Source organism: Simochromis diagramma, unplaced genomic scaffold, assembly GCF_900408965.1.
Source record: "Simochromis diagramma unplaced genomic scaffold, fSimDia1.1 OVJJ01000165.1, whole genome shotgun sequence".
NCBI lineage: Eukaryota > Metazoa > Chordata > Actinopteri > Cichliformes > Cichlidae > Simochromis > Simochromis diagramma.
Genome location: NW_024387467.1, coordinates 1,728,979 through 1,751,450, shown reverse-complemented (window position 1 = coordinate 1,751,450; position 22,472 = coordinate 1,728,979). Strand labels below are relative to the sequence as shown.

The window sequence follows — 22,472 nt, the reverse complement described above, 5'->3', positions numbered from 1 at the left end:
AAGTCTTCCACTCAAACCTCATGCTTTTTAAAAAATATTTAATCAAACAGTGCTCTTGGTTAACACAGCAACGTGGACTCTAAGCCATTTGACAAGAATTTCTGCATTTCCTCTTTCTTTGGAAAAGAAAAAAGAAAGAAGAAAGGAAACGTGTGGTTATTTCAACCACTGTGTGCTGACTGTCAGGAGCCCTCATTGGCTGAGCCCTAGGAATCAAATTTGCCAAAGAAATCAAGTAAGTAATAAATGAATAGGTAAAAGGTAATCGGCAATTAGAATCTGGAAAATCAGGCAACCTGACCAGGACCACCAAAAGACAGGTGTTGATTAGCTAATCACGGGCATACAAATGTGCAAGCATCACTTAAAGTATGTAAGCAACAGTCGTGGGTAACTGGTCAGAAGAATCTGTTGACAGCTTGTGCAGGTGATCCTCACCAAGCTGCTGACCACACTGCATATGTTTCACCTCTGTTACAGAGTTCACACATACATGTGGGAGATTCATTATATTTTGGTCATAAACTCAGACAACAACTATCCTCCTCTATCTTTACATGACTTTCACCCAATAATGAAACTCCAGAAGTATCATATCTCAATAAAGACCATTCTAAAGTTTTTATCGACCTCAAGCAAACTGTCAGTGTTTGACAGGTTTGAGGTTTCTACCTGTGCTTCCTCTCTCTGCTCTCTCAGGTGGAGAGGGGGGCTGGGTTCTGCCCACAGGTGGAACTGCCCTTCCCAGGCTCGCACTCTTGCACCTGCAGTGCATCCTCTCATTATGACTGTGCATTTATGAATCCACCGTGGTGCTAATTTGGCTCGCTCATTAGTGCTTATTGCTGAGTTATTTGTCCCATAACCTTGTGCTTCTGTTTTTTCTCCCAGTTCCCCATCGGTAGCTCGATTCCTGTTCCACGGACGATTTAAGTATGTTCCAGTAAGGAGTCACCTGAATGTCACACGTGACTCTCTGTGGATTTATGGATAAATTCAGTATAAGGTTGATTCAAAAATTTTAATGCTCTGTGATACTGAACAGGATGTATTTATTTATCGCCACATCTTTTCTTGAAATGAAATATGAATGATAACATATGAAACTGGGTTAGCCATAAAAAGATCAATAAATGGATTTGATGGTTAAAGATCAGTGTTATTAGCTAAAATTAACAGGTAGCGACTTTTTATTTCCCAGTTCATTAAATCATGTCATAATAACCATTGTGCTACTCACTCTGCTTTAAAGAGGTTTTAAAATGTGCTTTTATTAGCAACTGACTTGCAGAATTATAATTCCTGTATATACCATGTTTTTGTTATATCAGCACAAAAAACAGTTAAATGTTTTGTAGATGTAGTTAACTAGAAAATCACAATTGCAATTCTTTTTTAAAATATTGTTATGTAAATTATTTAACCTTATTACCTGGTGGATTCATGGAACTTTGAAGGAAATGTGGCGCTTTAACCATGTATATTTGAAAAGAGGATTGGGTCATTGCCCCGGCGCAGCACCTGTAGGTGATGCAGACCTGTCTACATCTAATCCAAGCTCATGTCTTCTATTAGTGGATGAATAATTCACTTAGTAAATGTCTTTCAGGGAACGGTGAAAGCAGTCTGTCAAGGAAAGAGCTGTGCTTTAGTCATAACACAATACAAAACTGCAGAATCATTACAAAATGGAAGTGGCAGATTGATGTGAGACTGAGCAGGTGTTGGGAGATGAATGTAAGTCTGCCAGAGGAATACTAAAGCTCAAATAAAGTGAAATATAAGCTGTAAAAACACAGACACATGACAGCGAGCAGAAAAACGGGGTTTTCCTACCGTCCTCTGTGGGGACATAGATGTTCAGATAAAGGCAGTCCTCGCTCTGCTCCTGCACGTAGGTAACCACTGTATCCAAGTTAGCCGTGAACCACACGGGGAGCATATCATTGAGTAAAAAGCGGTCCTCTAAGAACTGAGGACAAACTGAAGGAAACTGAGTAGCATTCCTGATACCGGGCCACGACATGGGGGGCTCTGGTGGTTGGAACCTCCGCTCCCCCGTTGGGGCCATTGCATATGGAATCCCCAAATACTGCTCCACTGGTCCCAGTATCTCATTGGGCAATGTAAGTTTCACTCCCCGCAACTTCCCATAATTGGTGGTGACTACAGGGTGCTGCTGGGCTTGAACGATAGCTGACGAGATCAACACCAGCCCCATCCACGATAGAATGCTGACCTTAGCCATGCAGTAACACACCCATGAAAGGCCTCCAGATGCTGTCATGCTCCTTTTGTGCTGAGCCCGAGCCTGGCAGGTTGTGGTTTTGGTCCACGCTTGGGTCCTTGGCACCCCAGCAAGAAGCTGCCTGCTTCTCCTCAGGATGCAAGTTGAGCACATGAGCCCCGGCCAGTCAAAGCAGCTTTCTCAGAGCTCCCCATCCCAAGACTCTGTGGAGGTTGATGGCTGCTGGGTAACTCTCACTCCCAGAAGAAAGCACTCTGAAGAACACTTTGGTTATCTCAAGTCCAGCTTGACGAGATAGATAGTCCTAAAAGAACAACAAAAAGAGTGTTGAGTGTTTCCACTAGGGCATATTTACAGTGTTATTGCAGTTTACCAGATGAGTCTGAGCAGATTAATCATCTTTAATTCAGCAAATTACTAGGAAAAAATTACTTGGATATATGATGTGTATGCACACGTATGTTCTTGAGAGGGTGATCTTAACCTTGGTTATCTCCTAAATGGTTTTGTTGGTTAGGACGAAGGACAAAATTTTGACTTTAATTTAAAAAGTGTTCAGACTTTTATTTGAAATCATTTTCTGTGCTCTCAGAATATAACTTTTGGTTTAGGTTTTCTTTAAACTTACCTTGACCTCACCCCCAACTGTAATGTTTCTATGTGTCGTTTTGCATCATAAATTGAAACATTAATGGTTTCAAAATGTTGCTTTTTAACAAGCAAAACCAAGATTCTTGTCTTATGTTAAACAACCAGTTTGGCTGCATGTACCTAACCACATTTTGAGTGAAAGTAGCAGCAAATAGTGTAAATAAATATACTATAAAGTGTATACGAGTCTAAACAACTGTTTTCCATATTCCATCCCACATCCTGTTTTGCTGTTTTGTGTTGGTGGCCAGGAATGAAGTCAAAGTTTGATCTGACCTCTGCGACACTCGGAACTCTCTGCTGATTGGGTTTACATTAATTTGAATAAAACATGTGTTAACTATACTTTATTATTATTGTTATCATCATCATCATCATCATCACATTGGTTTTTGTTTTGTTAAAGTGACCGAAGGCATCAGTGTCCTGCAGTTATTCTGAAAACGTCTTCATTTTCACTGCTTGCTGCCCAATAATTAAAAATGGGAATACTTTGTTGGCTCCAGAACAAAAGAAAAGAGCGAGCAGAGGACTGTGGAGGATTGAGACTGGTGGAAATGAGTCAATAACAGCACATTTTCTTTGGTGAGGGAGTTCTGGAAAGTTCCTGGAATTATAAATCTATCTATCCCATTAAGTGCCACTGAAAGCAGCCAAATCAGTGATTCAATCTCATGCTGACCAGCACTGAGTCCTTCCTCAAAATGAAAAAACAAAACTGCATCAATAGATGATCTTAGTAAGAGAGTCAAAGTGCCGATCTGTCCGATCCCAACAGCTTTACAATAATGATTAGTAAAACAGAACAGAGGGGAAGAATCTGTTGACTACATAGTTGAGACGAAGGCAAATGGCTGCACAGGCACCCTAACACTAACTGAGAGAATTTCTGAAACATTAACATCACAAAGTCAATCAGCCCTACAATGAGTTTGGATGTAGTGAAAAGAGAGTAGGTCCCTGATCAGCGACACTGCAGTGCAGCAAGTGTAATTAGTTAAAGTCATATCACAAAAAATTATAAAGAATTTTATAGTTTTCAACCAATGTTTTCATGTTTCAGGAACACTGTATATGCCTGTAACACTGTGTAACATGTGACTATAGTTGCCTGCAATGCACTGGGTGTCTGCTGCTGTGCTCCATATGTATCGAGGATCATTAGTTTCCATGATCAGATTCACATTTAGTTTGTGAAAAGAGACACAAGTATACACATTTGTGTTGGCAGCAAGTAGAAATAGTTTCCCTTACAAATAACTTCCATTCACTGAACTAACACAGCCAGTGCCTCAACATTTTAATGCTTTGAGCTCATATTTCTTTAATGCTACCTTTTAAATCTTGAAATGGCCTGACTCAGCGGTCCCCAACCTTTTTTGCTCCACAGACCGGTTTAATGTCAGACAACATTTTCACGGACCGGCCTTTAAGGAGTCGCGGATAAATACAACAAAATAAAAGGATGCAGCCAAGACAAAAACTGCTATTTTGTAAATATAATACTAAACATCAATTCACTGTGTAATTGTGTAACTTGCACCAACAACATCGAAAGTAACATCCTCCTCTCTGCCCCGTAATGCTCTCTGGACGCTATGGTAACGCGTAACTATTTCTTTCAAAATAAGACGCACAACCACAACATGAGAAAAGACCCAGGGAAACCGAGTTAACGACAAAAACCCTGAAAACCATCAATTTCACACCCGAGCCTCGACTCTCGGGCCGCTGGCCTAACAAATAAAACACCTGAATACACGTTTACACCAGACACATGATAGCTGTGGAGGACCAGAAGAGCCATGTGCATCAAATTCATTTTTAATCACTGTATTTATTTAATCATTAATATATTATTTAATCATTTCATTTAAATAAAAATTATATTTATATTTCAAAATGAATTTCATTAATAAATACTTCAAATTGAAAATGGATTTCACAAAAAAGAAATCTCAATAAAACCCCGATTTCAAGAAACATTTTTGAATTCCAAAAAAACAAAACTTTTTAAAAATACAATTTAGAAAAAGTCAAATAAGTTAATGGATTTAAAAGTCAAAGATTTATTTCTTACATTTAAAATTTCACTCCTGATTTTAAAAACCATTTCCACACTGCATTTTCCTTTGCTGTTAGCTCCTGGATCAGCCATCAGATTAGCTATTGCAGTTCTCATTTTGGTGATGCTTCTGGTCCTTGGAAAGATGATGCAAATTACATCTAATCCAAGCTCATTCACATCTGCTCATTACTGTTACATTTATACACACCGTTAGTGCAACGGCTGCAACCTACAGCCTTTAAACTCCTGATTAAAATGCTGACAGTAAACACATCAGTCCAGATGTTACCACATAGCTTTTGATACGTTTGAGTAAAAAGAACTAAAACAGGGTGATTACAACTGTCACTTTTGTCATTCCTTATACTGCTGCCCTTGGCCAAGGCAAAGACTAGAGATGACACTAAAAGTGTGAGAGAGAGAGGGTGAGAGAGAGAGAGGGTGAGAGAAAGGAAAAAAACCTCACGGCTCCCAATAAGGAGCCAGCTCGCGTGGTTTAATTCAAAGAGTCGCCTCTATGAGCCGTTTCATTCGCGGCCGACACATCACTAATTTAGACTAATACTTGATAACTTAGCGCTAGCATGCTAGTTCAGCTGAAAAGCACAGGCGAACTTTTGAAATACTAAAAATGATCACCTGCATCTTTTGTGAAAAGATATTGGTCACATTAAGAGGCTTCAGCATTAATGAATTAATGGAAGGAAGCAGAGGAAGCAAGAAGAATGAGTTGAGTAAAGTTTGACTTATCTGACTGTTTTCTTTAACTTAATGCGCCTTTTAATCCCAAAAATACAGTAACTTCCATTAGCTCGTCCAGAAGTCCAACTTTTTGTGTGATGGTTAGCATCTTCCTCTGTCTTTGGGAGCTACCGCAGGTGACAGTGCTGCGTTTGTTGGGGAGAAAACTTACAAACATACAGTGCAGCACTTCAGAGTCACACTGCTAGCGATCGAAGATTTATGTAAATTTGACAAGCTGAACGCATTCTGTACTGTACAGGAGATGCGGCATGAGAATGATTGGCAATGGTCAATGCACTTTTAAAAAAATAAATAAAAAATTTAAAGCATACCAAATTGCACACAAAAAAACCAGTGAAACAGCGAGGCCGGTGGACTGCGTTACAGCGAGGGACCACTGTACTACATTGCAGAGTGCATAGGAATGAGTCTATGCACACATAAAACCATGTCATCTGCTAGTTCAGCCAGTGATATGCCAGAGAATGATAGTCAGTCTTATCTCAGAAACATGTGTCTCTTTTACCTTGAACTGCAAGGACAGCTGCTAATTCCTGCCTCTATTATACAGACTACTTGGATTTGAAGGGGAAAAGGTCTTCTGGACTGCGTGACCACAGTTGTTGTCAGCAAAAGCAAGACGTTCCTTCAGACTGATGCAAGGCTTCAGAGGATACGGGAACCGCAGAGTGGCTGCTCAGATGATGTGAAAGAGGTGGTCCTGCTTCTGCTCAGCTTCTTTGAAGAGAAGGAGGAGTCCATGCTTTTCCATGTAGAAGATACATGTCTGGCAGATGAGGTGCAACTGGAGCAAGTGTCTCTGACACCCACGATTATTGTCTTTGGTAAGTCTGTTTCATAGCTCTCTCTCTCTTTTTTTAATTGCACTGTTTATAGAATGTCATGTACTGCAGTGCTTATTAATATAACCTGTTAAATAATTTGTTCTCAGGTCAGTCCTGCTATTCCTTAAGATGATACATGCTGAGTCTTGATCGGAACCTCGTCAGCACAAACATATCCTCAATCATTTCTGCACTGTGCATCATGTTCGGGAGCTACTACAATTTTAACATCCATTATCTGAGCTGGCTTCCACTCTGGAGGTTCTTCAAAGGTGAGCAAATATGTCTTTCTTATTTCTCAGACCTGAGAATCTCGTGTTACAACAATTGTAATTGAGACTCTGGAATCCAGGTCTGGCTCTGAGTCTTGGCTGGGTTTGGACCCGGATTCAGACTGTTTTTATAAAATAACAGTCTGAATCTGGGTCCAAGCCTGGCCAAGAGTCAGGGGCAGACCAAGACTTGGCTGACATCTGACTACCTATAACCTATTTTTTTTTAAATGCAAAAGTGTGATTTATCACTGCAACAGACACATGTTTTTGACCACGCAGTGTTCACTTCCCAAAGCATTTTGGTTATATTTTAACTTGAATTTGGGGAAACCAATTGTTATGGTAAATGGTCTGTATTTGTATAGCGCTTTACTAGTCCCTAAGGACCCCAAAGCACTTTACACAACCTGTCAGTCATCCACCCATTCACACACTGGTGATGGCAGCTACATTGAAGCCACAGCCGCCCTGGGGCGCACTGACAGAGGCGAGGCTGCCGGACACTGGCGCCACCGGGCCCTCTGACCACCACCAGTAGACAACGGGTGAAGTGTCTCGCCCAAGGACACAACGACCGAGACTGTCCAAGCCGGGACTCAAACCGGCAACCTTCCGATTACAAGGCGACCTCCCAACTCTTGAGCCACGATCGCCCCGTTGTTGTTGCAGTTTGGCCATGACTGCATATATGTATGTATATGCTTGTACTTATTTTTTAACTGATCAATTAAAATGCTTAATATGTTCCTATATGATTTTATTCTACAGATGTTTCTTCTCCATAAACCCAGAAAAAGGAACCAAAAGAGAGAACAACAACTCAAAGCGTCGTTCCAACAAGAACCCTCGAGTCCTCACAGGATCTCTCCGACCACGAATGGTGTTATGCCTGAATATTGACTCTTTGTGGACTGGTAGTTTTTACTTTGTTGAATCCACAATGTGTACTTTGAACCTTTTTCTGGTCAAGGGTCCGCTTCCATGACGATGTTCTTGCTTTGAAGGAACGTTCCACAGTTTTTTTGTTTGTTTGGGGGTTTTTCCAGTGCTGTTACTGCAGTGTTTATAGGTTTGTTTCCCCACAGGGGGCTTTCCTGATGTTTTGATATGGTGACACATGTGTTTTCAATGACCAGGGCCACGGTTGTGGTGACAGCAGAGTATGTGTCGTGCGGGATGGTGATTACGGTAATTTTTGCACAATGTGTCATTTTTGTTTAAAAGTCTTAACAGGTTACTATGTAACTTTTTCTGGTAGAGGGTCTGCCATATGCTTGTTTCATGAAGATGGTTCTTGCTTTGTGGCAATGTTCCACAGTTTTATAGCATTTTAATTGAATTGTGTAACTGTTGTGCAAGTTGTTGTGTAAGTTGGAAAAAATGCATCCAATTGTTGTCAATTGTTTTATTGATGATGGCTGCAAAATAAATTTCCCAAAAGTAATATTTTCCTCACTAGTCTTTTCTGAAGATGTATTTTTGCATGTTTAAGTGAAGGCACAGCAGTAAGATGTTTGCAGGTTTATGATTTCAAATTTTACATTAAAACATGAAAATACAGCATAGTAATAGATTTTATGTATAATCTACAGAGCAGCTCCATTTAAAATGCACAGTTTCACCGTTGTTTTACCAGGTCAATTTAGTTTTTTGTTTGACATTTCGCTTTTAATTTTACAATTTATGGATCTACAATAAGCAATTATTACATGTAAAAAATACAGGAAATATTCTATGAATACACAACAATTGTTGTGTGAAAGTAATTTCTTTTTTTGTAGATTTAACAGTTGTGTGTTTCATTCACTGTAAATCAGTTTACATATTTTCTGTTTTTTTTTCTTTTCTCTTTTTTTTTTTTTGCCTGAAACCCTAAGGAACAACTTTATTACCAGACAAACGTGTTTCGGCTTGTGGCCTTCATCGGGGCTATTACAAAACACCAAACAGCTTGTGCTTAATTTAAAATAAAACAACAGAAAATAAAAAAAACTAATGAACCAATCAGCCACTCACACATAAACATAATCATTAATGGGGATGATGATTGTTCAAATAGGCTCTGGACCGAACCATTATAGGATAAGGTGACTGGATGTCACCTTATACATGTAAAAGTGGGTCATTCCCACAGGTGCACATAAAATGCAAACAAGATAAAAATATACATAACAATCACAGGAACTCTAAGAAATGAATTCCATGAAATAAACAACAACAATTTGCATCACAATTTTTAGAGACATTTTTTCAGAGACAAAAATAGATTGAATCAGAAACTCATTAATAGCTAGATCTTCATTCATACCTTTGGGAAATAAACTCTTTAAATGGAATATCTAGAATGCCTCTCACTTTTTTCTGATGAAATTGATATAACCAGCTCTTTGGCTGAACTTAATGGCTTCAATGCCTATAAAGAATAAAGATGAACTACAATGTTTTTCAATAAAATGTCTTGCAACGGGGCTGGTTAAATCATTTCTCTTAATAGAACTTCTGTGTTTGTTAATTCATTCTTTCACAGGACAGCATGTTTTGTTGCATGCACACTGTATCATGTAGACCACATTTTTAGTTTTGCTGGTAATAAAGCTTTTTGCATCAATAATCTTGCCTCTTGGTTTTACATTTTTGAGTATTCTCAATGTATGGAAGACCCACAATTAAAATGACCTTATGAGTTACCAGATGTTGTTTCTGGGGTTTTAGAATCACAAAAAGCTCGAATAACCCTATCCCTAATGCTTTTATCATTGGCGGTTCTTTAAAAATCTCCTGTAAATTCGAAGGATGTGCCAATGTTTTAAAATTATTTCTTTAATGTTCCTGGTTTTTGTTGTAATGGTTGTGCAAAAAGCAAGATTTCATTTGGGTTTTGGAGGTTTCTTAGTTACCAGATAAAACTTTCAATTTTTTGAGTCCACCTTATTTTCTGCAAATCTTGGCCAGTCCTCTTTGTCATTTTTATAACATCTTTTCTTTGCTGTAATTATATTGTTCAGGAATTTCACAAATGCATTTGAATCTAACAACTTGGCTTACAGGTAAACCTTTTTTGAGGCTGAAAACTTGCAGCGTGAGGTAATGTATTTCAATACGTAGGTTTGGAGTAAAAAGAGGTGGACAGATATTTGTCTTTTTTGGTTACTATTATGTCAAAAAAGTTAATTTCTTTACTATGATCAAGAGTAAAACATCAATCTGAAAAGTGTTCATTTAAAAATCGTACAAACTCCAATACTGTGGAGACTGATCCCTTCCAAAATAAAAATACATCATCTATGTACCGTTTCCAAGACATGATGAATGGTAGAAAAGGATTTTTGGTGGTCGTATAAAATCTCCCAGATGGCCAACAAGTAAACAAGCAAAACTAGGTGTCATTTTCGTGCCCACTGAAGTGCGAGAAATTTGAAGCCATAGTGTGTCATTATAAAAGAAATCATTCCTCTTCAGAACAAAAGCAGCCAGCTTAATTAAAAAGGAAGGAAATGGTGATTTTATAGGCCTGTAGGTGAAAATGTTCGACTGACTCTTTGTTTTTTCACAAGGATGTAACATCATTCATTGGTGGGAAGTATTTTTTTATTTATTTATTTTTTTAATTTAACCTGTTGAGAATGAAAAAAGAAAACAAGCAGAAGAAAAGGAGTGCAACATAATAAACAACATCACGATGATCTATGGGAATATAACAGTAAATACTAAATATTAAACATTATTGTGCAGCACATAAGATCAACAGAACACAGTGAGCTTTGAGGTAGGAGCCAAAAAGGGTGTAGTTTGTGGGTGTGATCACCCGTGTGTACACCTGTGAGCATGGACGCGCTTGTTTTTAAAAGGTTCCTTCATGTAATGATCTGCTAGAGGGTGTGGGGGGGCCACAGCCCCGTCCTCCAGGGCATGAAGCAGGTATGGAGGAGATCAAAACTCCAGACATTCAGAGGCCCCCAGAACACAAGAAACCAAGGAAGACCAACAGAGGGGCAGCCGCGCCACTGTCCCAGTAAGAGCTGAGGAGAGTCCCAGATGAGGGCTCACTCAGCAGCCGCGGAGCAGAAGCCAGGGGGAGTTGCAGTGACGCGCCCATGAGCTCCACCGGCAGCCAGCCGTGCCTGAGTGACCGAGCCCCAGGCCCCACCCCCGAAGTGGCCCGAGCGAGCCCCAGGCTCCAGGCCCCAATAAGCAGCCACCAGGAGTGAGCCGGTGTGTACCTGGACGCCCACCCCGGACACAAAGAACCACCAACGCACCGATGTCTGAGGGAGTCCGCCACTGGCAGGGGAAGTGGTGGTGGGGGGAGATAGATCTCCAAACCTTGGAGGGCCTGAGATGTCCCCAGAGAGGTGGCGTCTGATACCCAACCTGACATATAGACACAGACATACAGGCACACACAGACACAAACATCCATTCCCACCCTCATGCTCTCATATGCACTTACTCCACACTCAACCAACGTGGAGACAGACATAAAGAGACGCTGTACACACGATCACACTCCCCAAGCGTACTCTACGAACCGGGTCTAGGTACCCTTGCCCCTGGAGGGGGGAACTGCACCCAGACCCAGGTGGTGTTACCCTTTTCCCTGCGGTGGGGGGAGGCAGACCGCCCCGACTCCGCAGCAGCAGGGAGGCCCCACACTCCAGACCGCAGTTGGACGGCCAACTCCTCCTCCTAGCCCCCCCGCTCCAGCAGGCCGCAGAGAACGGGGGTGAGAGAAGACTCCAAACCTCCCTCCACCCGCTCATTGTAGTGTTGATGCATGTGTGTTCTAAGGTGCATTTAAAACCCAGGAGGGCATGGAGCTACCTGCCAGAGAGCAGCAGGTAAGCGCATGGTCCCTCCTTCTAGCCCTCAATGTCTACGTGTATTTAAAATTGAGAGGTGGGCAACGACGCCAGGGGTGAGGTTGTACACCCTGATGGTCTTTTGGAGTCCGTGTATCGTGCCCACCCCCAAGATCCTATATGTATGTGTAATGAGAGTGTGAGTAATGTGAATGTCTAAGTTGTAGGATAAAATTGAGGCAGAGGCAGCCAGAAGGGGACAGAGGGGGGGTAGCCTCCTCTGCACCCTGGTGACATACCCCTACTCCAAGGCCCTGCATGTGTGGGTGATTGTGGTGGAGCGGGAAGAGGGAGGCAGCTCGAGATGGGGAGGGAAGGAAGGGAGGGACAAGTGACCCCTCCCTGGGGCCAGCTCCCCCGCTGACCCCAGTAGGCACCCCCATACTCCGCAACCCGCCAGGAAAAGGGGGCCCAGGCCCATCCAGACCGGGGCCCAGTGCAGCAGCGCCTCCCGGCCCCACAGAGCCCGGGACAGTCCACCCAACCCCACCACAGAGAAAACTGCACCCACCCCACCATCCACTCATCTTCCAGACTACATAAGACAATAGACGCCCAGGCTGAGATCTTCCTCCACCTCTCCTGTATCTCCCCCTCCTGCAGAGAGAGTTCCTGAAGAGAGGAAAGCTCCTGCAAGATGTGACAATCTCCCCCACCAGTTGAAGAGCCCCCCAGGTGGCTCGACGCACCGGCAGCACCCTGCGCCAGGGCTGGGCCCCCATACACCCACCCGCCCACAACCCCGGCAACACACCAACCAGGACCCAAGCCCCCGAGGCCCGGCCAGGGCCCCAGCCCAGAGACGGAGCGCCCCCAGAACCTCACGCCCATCCCGGACCCACCCAGGGGCAGACAGGCTACCAGGTCAGTAACCCACGTCCGTCAGCACAGACCCTCCCCTAGCCCCGCTGCACGCAGCCACGAGGAAACCGTTACCTGAGAGCCAAAAGAGCCCCCACCCAGGACATGACCGCTACCCCGGGTTGAGCCCCCCAAGGAAGATGCTCCTGGGGAACCCCCCGACGCCCTAAGCCTGTCCCTACCCCCACACCAATCACAACAGTGAAGGCGGGACCAAACTATGACCCCCCACCCCCACTAGGTGATGGAGCTGATCAAAGGAGCCCAGAGCAATTGATCTGATGTGGTGGCAGAGGCTGTATCAAGACTAATGTAATCTAATAGGTAATTTCTATATTGGTTAGAATTAAGATTGTTTTTATTTTTCCAGTTCATGAGGACAGTTTTCTTGGCTATGCATAGGGCAGTGAAAACCATATGGGCGATATTCTTTTCTGAAGTGACATTATCTAAGCTGCCCAACAAACACACTAAGGGGGAAGTTGGAATGTTACATTTCAGACACTTCGATAAGTCTTCACATATCTCGCGCCAAAACTTCTGAACTGGTGGACAGAACCAAAGAGCGTGGATATAATTGTCCGGTGAATTGGTTTGGCAGTGTGAGCAGTTGTTGGTAGACGTAAAGCCCATCTTGAACATCCGATGACCTGTATAGTGCGCTCTATGTAATATTTTGTATTGAATTAATTGAAGACTGGGATTTCTAATTAGATGAAAGGTTTTTAAGCAAATCTGAGACCAGAAGTTTGGGTCTAAGTTAACTGATAAATCCGCTTCCCATTTTGCAATAGGAAGTGATATTGATTCATCTGTTTTAGAAAGCATTCTGTATATTTTGGATAGTAATTTGGGGGTTTTAAGAGTAAGAAATTGAACCACACTTGGTGGTGTTTGTAGTTCAACTTGACCCGGTTTAAATTTCTTTTTTACTATGGATTTAATTTGTTGATATTCTAAAAATCTTTTCTTGTTGATCCCATATTGTGTAACTAGTCCGTCAAATGAGATAAATTCTGTTCCTTCTAGTATATGTTCTAAATATCTGATTCCTTTACCACTCCAGTTTACATATCTTCTGTGTAAAGCTATCTACTGCTGCTGTATTTTTTACAGGAAGTCCCTGGTAACCCCAGCTGCCAGCGTTTTCCTGTAAAAACAGCACTTTTTGTTTTTTTACAGTGATATATCTAAAAAAAACACACAAATATACATTTGTATATGTATTTTTAACAGTTAGTGCTTTTTTCCCTTTTAAAGCATATATTGTAATACTGCGCTCAATAAACAAATCACCTCTGAGTCCATTTGTGCTTTCTTTCTTGCCAGCCACTTGGCAGCACTTCTGTTCACACAGCTGAGCCATATTTACTCTGATGGATGTTACAGATGAAACTCTGAGTACAGCTTCCAGGTGGGCATCTGGAAGCCCTGACCTGAACTTGCTTCAACAAGCAAGACCTGGAATATCAGCAGCATGCAGCTCGTCAGCTGTCAGGTAACTTACTTCAACTGCAGCGTCAATATCCAAATTCCCCAATCCATATAAGTCATCTCACACTTCTACTGAACTCAACAAAAAAGTACTGGAACATCCATCTTTCTTGAAATTTTCTTCATTTGTCACCGAGTTTTCTTTTAGGTTTTCGAGAGCGACTTTACAAAGCATTCACAAAATTATGTTTAAGTAATGATTTTTAATAATAATTAGTGCTGTGAGCATTGATCTAGTTAAAATGACGTTAACACCATAACTTCATTAAAGCGGCAAATCCTGTTAACGAGTTACCATGGATCAGCCCGTGTGGGCTGCACGGTGTCAACGCGTTAGCACCATTAGCTCTTTAACAATCCGTGGTAACTCGTTAACGAAGATTTGCCGCATTAATGAATTCATCCTCAGCAGCAGAGGTGGCTCTTGGTCCTCATGTCAGACAGTTTCATCGTGGTCTTGATGGTTTCTGCGACTGCACTCGGGGACACATTCAAAGTTTTACACATTTTCCGGACTGACTGAGCTTCAGATCTTAAAGTAATGATGGGCTGTGGTTTCTCTTTACTCAGCTGATTGGTTCTTTTCATAATATGAATTCTAACAGTTGTTAAATAGGGCTGTCAGCTGTGCACCAACCTGACTGCTGCACAACACAACTGATGGTGCCAACGTCATTAAGAAGGCAAGAAACTCCACCAGTGAACCCTGACAGGCTCACCTGTGAGGTGAAACCATGTCAGGTGATGACATCATGAAGCTCACTGAGAGAAGGCCGAGGGTTTGATGCTGTCGACACAGCAGAGGGCGGCTACTGTCAGGAATCTAAATATAAAACATATTTAAAGTTATTCATCAATTTTTTCCTTTGCTACATAACTCCATATATCTTGCTTTGTGAATTTGATGTGTTCAGTTTGTATCTACAACGTAGAAAATAGTAAAAATAATGAAAAAAACATTAAATGAGAAGGTGTGTCCAAACTTTGACTGGTAATGCACCTGGTAATGCTGAGCATTCACTTGTTTCAGGTGCTTATAAGAGTCAGGACTGGTGTCAGGCAGGATGGCCTCTTGGCTCTATGACTCCTACACCTGTACTTTCTTCCTCCCTCAGAGCTCTAGGATTGACCACCGTGGTCTTCCACTACATTGCTCTACAAGTTCCCAAGGGCAATAAAACCTCCACCACAAAAGAGCCATAGTGTTATGTCTTCATTAGCGCATGCAGAAAACTACTGATGGATGAATTAATACAATTTTGGCTTTTCAAGCCACTACGGGTTACTCAACACAGGGAACCCATAAATAAAAACATTATACATGTTTGCATATAAATAATAAGGAAAAAGCAAGTTTCGACTCATTTAAAAGTCTTATTAATGAAAATGATGTGAAATAAGCTATATGCCTTTGAAAATGGGCAAGGGCTTTTATTCACTGTAACATTATATAACTGCATATATTCAACATATATTTAACAGAAGATGTATTGATTTTAGTGAGCAGTTGTTTGGTGTTTGACTACAACCGCAGGCTGTACATCACTGGCTCCTATTATGTTCACGCTGCCTCGCATGGCAGCACAGGAGTCACCAAACAGTAAAAGCATGAATGCAGCAAATGAAATGAAATTGTTACTCATTCTTAACTGAGGGTATATGCTTGTTTTTCTTTTTTTCCCTTGTGTGTGTGTGTGTGTGTGTGTGTGTGTGTGTGTGTGTGTGTGTGTGTGTGTGTGTGTGTGTGTGTGTGTGTGTGATAAATTGACAGAGTTTATATTACTTGCAGTAATGGGGCATTTTATGATGTGTGTTTGGGGGATAGGGTGTGTTTGTGTTTTTCAAAAAAGTCCTTCAGATGGCTCGAGCTGAATACAGAGTATGCATCCATAGCTCTCCTTGACAGAAGCACACAGGAGATTGTGAACATTGTTCTGACTCGTAATGATTATATGACATACGTCTTATGAATATCAATGAAGCCGCAGTCTGTCATTTGCATTTCAATCATCATAAAATGATCCAGTCAGGCACTCTCTACTCCTGTGGCTATCACAGGAAGTTGAACAGACATAAAACAATAGAACTGCAACATACAGTTGCAAGAAAAAGTAAATCTATTAGAGTTGTCAGGATTTCTGCATTGATTATTAATAAAACTGTTCTGAGTTTCATCTAAGTCGTAACAACAAAGCACACAATCTGACAAAGCACACTTTTTTTTTTTTACAGAATCTCCACTTTACAGAAACCACTGTCTTTCTTGAACACAATGAGTAATCAGTAATGGATTACAGGCTGGGAAAAGTAAACGTGTCATTTCCCCAGAAGCTACTTGGATCAGCTGACTTTGAGCAGCGCCACCAAAGAAATCTGTGCTGCCAAAATCAAACTGCACACCAACAACAAAATATCACCACAAATTTAAAGAAAAGTGGAGGGAGCATCGGGGTTTGAGGCTGCTTTGGTTCGTAATAAGTGAAGGAACAATGAATGAAAATGCTACCCACAGCTAGCTGCCTCATCTTAGACAGAAGATAACTAGTAGATGTTGCATGAAAGAACAAGACGATAAACGAGCATATCACATGCAGAAAAAAGAGAAAAAATACATTTTTAAAGAAAATTCTAAGCTTTTTAATGAAGGCATCCAATAAATCTGAATAATCTGAAATATTTGAAGGATAAATGATCTTAAATCCGTCTTCACTGTAAAAGTGTCTTAAGCAGCAACAAGGAACGTGTGAAAGAGGTCAACGCTCCTAAAACACATGCTATGAAACTTAGGAAATTCCAGCAATCACTCTCATGTGCTAAGGCCAGATAGATAGACAGACAGACAGACAGACACAGACAGACAGACAGACAGATAGATAGACAGATAGATAGATAGATAGATAGATAGATAGACAGATAGCATGTCTGTTTTGCCCTATCCATCTCGCCTACTAACATTAAAATACTGGTTTTAAACCAGAGAAAGAAACTCAGATATGCTGTGATGTGAAGAATGTCTCTATTTTCTCCTTCTTGTGTTACACAAGCATGATGAGTGACTCAAGTTGTTAGCTTCTTAAATATGTGTTTTTCTGAAGTATCCTTTACCAGGATGATGATGTTTACACCTGTGCTCTTCATCTCAAAAGTCATTTCAATATAGTTCAAAGATTTCATAGCATTTCATATAAATGACATAAACTGTTTGTGCTGATCAATAACTATTGACTGTGAGCTCTTTGCATCAATATGACTGCTTAGCACTAGAAGCACCCGGAGGCTAACTCTGATCCCTTGGCGAGTCAAATAACTTCATCATCTCGTTTTTCATAACTTGTCTGAAGATTGGTTTAATCATCACAGAGTGATTTTTGAAGTGTGTTGGATCTCGATGCGCGGCCACCGTATCCTAGAGAAAGCAGACTGTGATCATTTTAATTTTGTAAAGAAACATTTCTCTGGGAAAAAGAACCCAATCTGATTTTTTATCAGCTTGTAATCGACAACATTAACTTTTAATTTCTTCTTCCTGATAAAGGCAGGCCCTTGCAACGGGGTGCAATGGTATAAATAGCAAGGAGGCTGCACTTTGCAAGAAGTCTTGTAATGGTACCATAACAATGCTGGGACTTTCTTCACAGCCAAGCCACTAAAGGGCCTGATGTCTGATTTTTTACATTAACTGTGGGTAACTCCCTCTAGCAAATTCTGCCAATTTATGGACACATTGATAGAAAATGTGCATAAAGGGGTCAAGATGTTTACAAGAAAGTATTCATACTTACTAGCAACCATGTTGCTAGCAGGTTGCCATAGACCTAAAATTTTCCATACAGTACTCTACTAAAAACACACACCCCATGTGCCAAGTAATTCCTGTTCCAGTTTAGCAGCAATGTGAGAAAGTTTCCCAATTATGTAACCAATCTAATGTAACCATAACCTGCAAATGTCAGGGAAAAGACCACCTGCTTTGAGCAGCATGTGAAAATGCACTGACACTTTGTGTTTGCCAAGCTCACCCCATCAGGGGTGCAAAACATGAACTACCCACAGAAGCCACTGTGTGGTAAACTCACACTCCACACCCTCACATGTGTGGTAACATGGTGGCAGAACAACCACTGGCTAAGCATGAGTCGGGTCCATCTCTGTTTGCTTATTCTACCATCACAGAGGAGCCGGCCCTTTGCATTGGCCCCTGTGGACACCAGTGACACAATTAAAAGTTAAGGTAGGCCCAAGTGCGTAGCTCATGCCATCAACATGCAACAGTAAAACAACATTCTCTAAGAAAGATGATGCTGTCAAGCACCCTTCTTTGAACATGAGGGAGAGTACCCCCCCCCACACACACACACATCAGAACGAATCAAAGCTTTGCTAAACTGAAGTCTTGGTGTTTGAAGAACGTATTTCTTTAGAGAATCATATGATTATCAATTATAATCAATAATACTCCTGCAGCAGCTTTCAAATGCAAAACATATGTTTCACCTAATGTTCACACATCACATCTATTTTCTGGGTGTGTCCATGTTTTTATGGACCCTTTTGCACCAAGTTCACCACTCCATTGTGCGGTTCATGAATGACAACACATACAAGGTCATCCGTTTTTAAACCAGCAGCCTGTGTGGAACTGCAATCTGCTGCTGTTACGGAGCCAGTGTGAATGCCACAGCTCCATTGAAACCACAGCATTAGCAGCGATGAAGCTGTAAATATCCACGCAAGAGACAAACCCCACTCAACCTTCCACTCTAACACCCTAACCGCCTTTTTTCCTGTTTTTTTCCTCCCTTTTTCTCAAAATCCACGTACAGATATCCACACCACCATCTTGTGGATGCTTCGATAGAGACGCACGCAGAGAAGTCCTGCTGGAAGATGCCCGTCTTTGTTGCATCCCATACACACAAGAGTTGTGGAAAAACGCGAGTGTGTGGCGTGTTGAAACGTTTTGCCACCTAGAGGGAAAAACGTTTTTAAGCTGGTGGAATACATCCGCCTATCGTGTCGGCGCTGTCGCAGTAAAGGTAACCGAGCTGTTCAACGGGCGCAGAGTTTGGTTTAAGACGCGATTCCAAGTCTGCGTGTCTACACAGAAATACACAAATAAACAAAAAGTGCAGTTCGGGATTTGAGATGTATGTTTATCATCTTCTGCATCAACCGACATCTTTACTGCAGCAAATCGTTTCTGTAATCAACACGTTCACGTGAACTGGAGTCTAATGAAAGTGCGCAAGAACAAGCCTGTCGTGCTGCGGGGTTTTCAGGTGAAAACATCGCCATGCCAGACTCCTAACAGTTTTTCCAACTGTAAAAAGGAAAAGCCTGATTCTATTAAGGTTACCAGTGTCTGGAAGAATCCCCTTTGGACTGTGCTATGTTGCGAGACAGCAGAGGAGGGGGTCAGCCCATGGAAACGCACAGACCTTCTCCCCTTCTCTATAAATCTACACTGTTATTTCTCGCTTGGGGAAAGCTGTGAGGCTCGCCATGACATCCCGCCGGCAGCGCACTTACCTCAGCCTGTATCACCACCGTCTGACTTAAATGTAAGTCCCGACTTCAGGCGAAATACACACCACATAAGAAAAACGCAATAAAGTCCACGTCCAACCCGCTGCTCTGCAAATCCAAAGTAAGACGCGCAGTCTTTGCGCTCTGAAGACAGTTAACTGTACGTCCAGCATGTGTCTTTGAGACAGACTGAGTGTGTGTTTGTGTGCGTGTGTGTGTGTGTGGTATGGGAGAATAGAGATGCGGCTTTATCAGCACAGAAGATGTTTCAATGAGTCACTGCAGAGGCACTGGAAACGGTGCTGAATCTAATTGCTCTCGCAGACCGAGTGTATTGCGCGGACAAGATTAGTGATAGAGAAACCAGGTCTCTCTCTCTCTCGCTTGCCATTGGACTACACCGACTGAAATATACTAAGCCTGCAGCCAATGGATTGCCGCATTCTCTCCATCACCCTTAACCAGCCGCTGAGTTGTGGCAGCTCTGGCATGGAGCATGGCACCAGCTACTCTTCAAACCCGGTTCTGGGTGCTAACATCACTGCACAATAGCTCACAATCACAAGGCAGGCTTTGCACTCATGCAAATGAAAAACTTTGTCTTCCTATTCTTGTCATAGTTTAGGATAATCTGACAGGTTAGCACTGTCAGATTATCCTAAACTTCCCTGTCCACTTTTAAATCACGTCTTAAATCCCACTTTTGGCTTTTAACCTCAGTGAGACTTAGTTTCTCTTGTAATGAAATTAGTTATTTAATTAATTATTTTACTTTTGCTTTCATTTGGCTTTTATTTACATCTTATGTAATTTGATTATATAGTTCCAATGTACAGCACTTTGTGTCAGCTGTGGTTGCTCATATATATATATATATATATATATATATATATATATATATATATATATATATATATATATATGTGTACATATATAAAAAGCGTCCTTGTCTTCTTGTCAGTGGCTTCTCCTTTTCTTCTCTTCTCCGTTGGCCAGGTTATTATCCCAGCTCGATATCTGATCACAGGCAGGGCGTATGTGTTGACAGCCTGGATCTTCTTCTTTCCGTTCAGCTGACTCCTCAGGACTTGCCTCTGCTGGTACTCGGTGGTTGCATCTTTCCTAGCGGCCTCTTCATGATGTTGTAGCGGTCCTTGATGTCTGCAATGTTGCCTTCTGGTACTGCATCTCCCCGTCATGTCAGTGATCTCACTGAGGGGGTTCAGGCCTATGCAGAAGAGCAGCGGGGACAGAGCATCTCCTTGGTAGATCCTCCTTGATGGTGACTTGTGCTATAGATTTGATAGATCATAGGTCCCACATCCTCTTCATGTAACCCCTTCTGCTGTGGTTCCTTGCATAGTATCATTCCAACAACACCCTGTTCTCATCTCTTGCTACTGTTCCAGTCAGAACGTCCAAGCCATAATGGCCTCAGTTATGTCTCCGTCACTCATCCGAGGTAGGCTTGGTTAGTGTGGGGGGGGTCTAGCCTAGGGACCCTTACTGTCGAACCCCTGACCTGAAGTTCCAAAGGTCTTATCACTATGCTATCCAGCTGTCGTACAAAAACAAATCATCTTAATTTTGTTATGTTTTGCAACATTACAAATGTATGACCAAGTGAAGATAAAATGTGACTTCAGTGACTGAAGTCAGGATTAGACAAGGGTTTAACATTGTACCCCTCATTTACTAATATGAGAGCTTTGTAGTATGATGGGATTCAAAGCCAACAGCCATTATGTCTTCTCAATGTTTTTTACTTATTAAACATGGTGAATGGACTGCTGCTTATCTATCGAATTCTGTTCGAATTCCGTTTTTCTATGGATTCAAAGTACTTTCAGCTGCAAGTTTCATTTACCCAGTCAAACACACATTCATCGCTTTATCTAGTCACGTACGCATTGACATGCTAATGGATGCATAAGGGGTAACTCAGGGTTCAGTATCTTTGGCATGCATACTGGAGGAATATGGGATTGAACCAGATGGAAGATGACCTGCTCTGCCCCCTGAGCCACAGTCGCCATTATCATAGCAGCGGTGTGGGACTGTAAGTCACTTTGGCATTCTTAAACAAATCGTCTTCCAAACAAAGAGCAGCTACAAACATTGTGTATTGTTTCAGGAATAAACAAATAATTGGGTGTTAGCATGCTGTTGACCAGTAACACTAGCATGCTAAACATGCAGGACTCATTGGGGTGTTACTAATCAAAATGCTTTTAATGACTCCTTCCAAAACACATCTTTATAAAATGAGGACTCAGAAAACCTGGTATCTAAGCAGAAGTCAATACGGTAATGGGATTTTCCATTTTTAAAGATGCCTTTAGGTAAACAACTTATAAATGCAATGCTGGAGTTCTTTGTTGGATTTTTAAAAACATCAATATTCTGTTCTCACATGCACTGAATGTAATATCATCCAAGGAGCTGTGCAGTGTGTTATGTAGAACGATAGGTTATAAAGTCATGTTGGCAGTATTTTCATTTCTCCTTTTAAAAATTCAAAATATGTTGTGTACATGTTCTCTGATGTCATGTGATCAGCACACAGCAGACTAAACAGCCTATAACCAAGATTACCTGGTTTGCAGTCACTGTCTGTTCTAGAGTCGGGGCAAACTGACACTTAAAACATTCCCACACTATGCTTCCTTGAGCAGTTCAAAGTATGCCTGCATATATATTGCCAGTTATGAAGTGTTGGTTGTCTGGGGAAAACTATAGAGTATGACTAATTCTTTTATAGGTGGTCAAATGAATTTAGAAGCTGTGACTGTGACTCCCTACATGACAGGACCCATCACAAGCTATGGATGTTTAATAAGGGACGTTCAACCTCTTCTGAGTCTGTGGTGTGAATGGTAGCAAAATGAGAGGAGTGATTTA

General features: G+C 41.6%; 1 protein-coding gene across 2 annotated transcripts in view; it reads right to left on the bottom strand.

The window, feature by feature from the left end:
- The window catches only part of nlgn4xa (neuroligin 4 X-linked a), a 115,105-nt gene extending 93,532 nt beyond the window's left edge, over positions 1-21,573 (bottom strand). The window contains exons 1-3 of one of the 2 annotated variants that reach the window (XM_040014780.1): positions 21,563-21,573; positions 19,575-19,888; positions 1,837-2,552 (exon numbers count right to left, since the gene is read on the bottom strand). In XM_040014780.1, the coding sequence (XP_039870714.1) occupies positions 1,837-2,401 (565 nt within the window). In that variant the 5' untranslated portion in view covers positions 2,402-2,552; positions 19,575-19,888; positions 21,563-21,573. Of the gene's footprint in view, positions 1-1,836; positions 2,553-19,574; positions 20,083-21,562 lie in introns of those variants that run through there. The other variant, XM_040014779.1, reaches the window with a different exon arrangement.
- Positions 21,574-22,472: the final 899 nt, after the last annotated feature.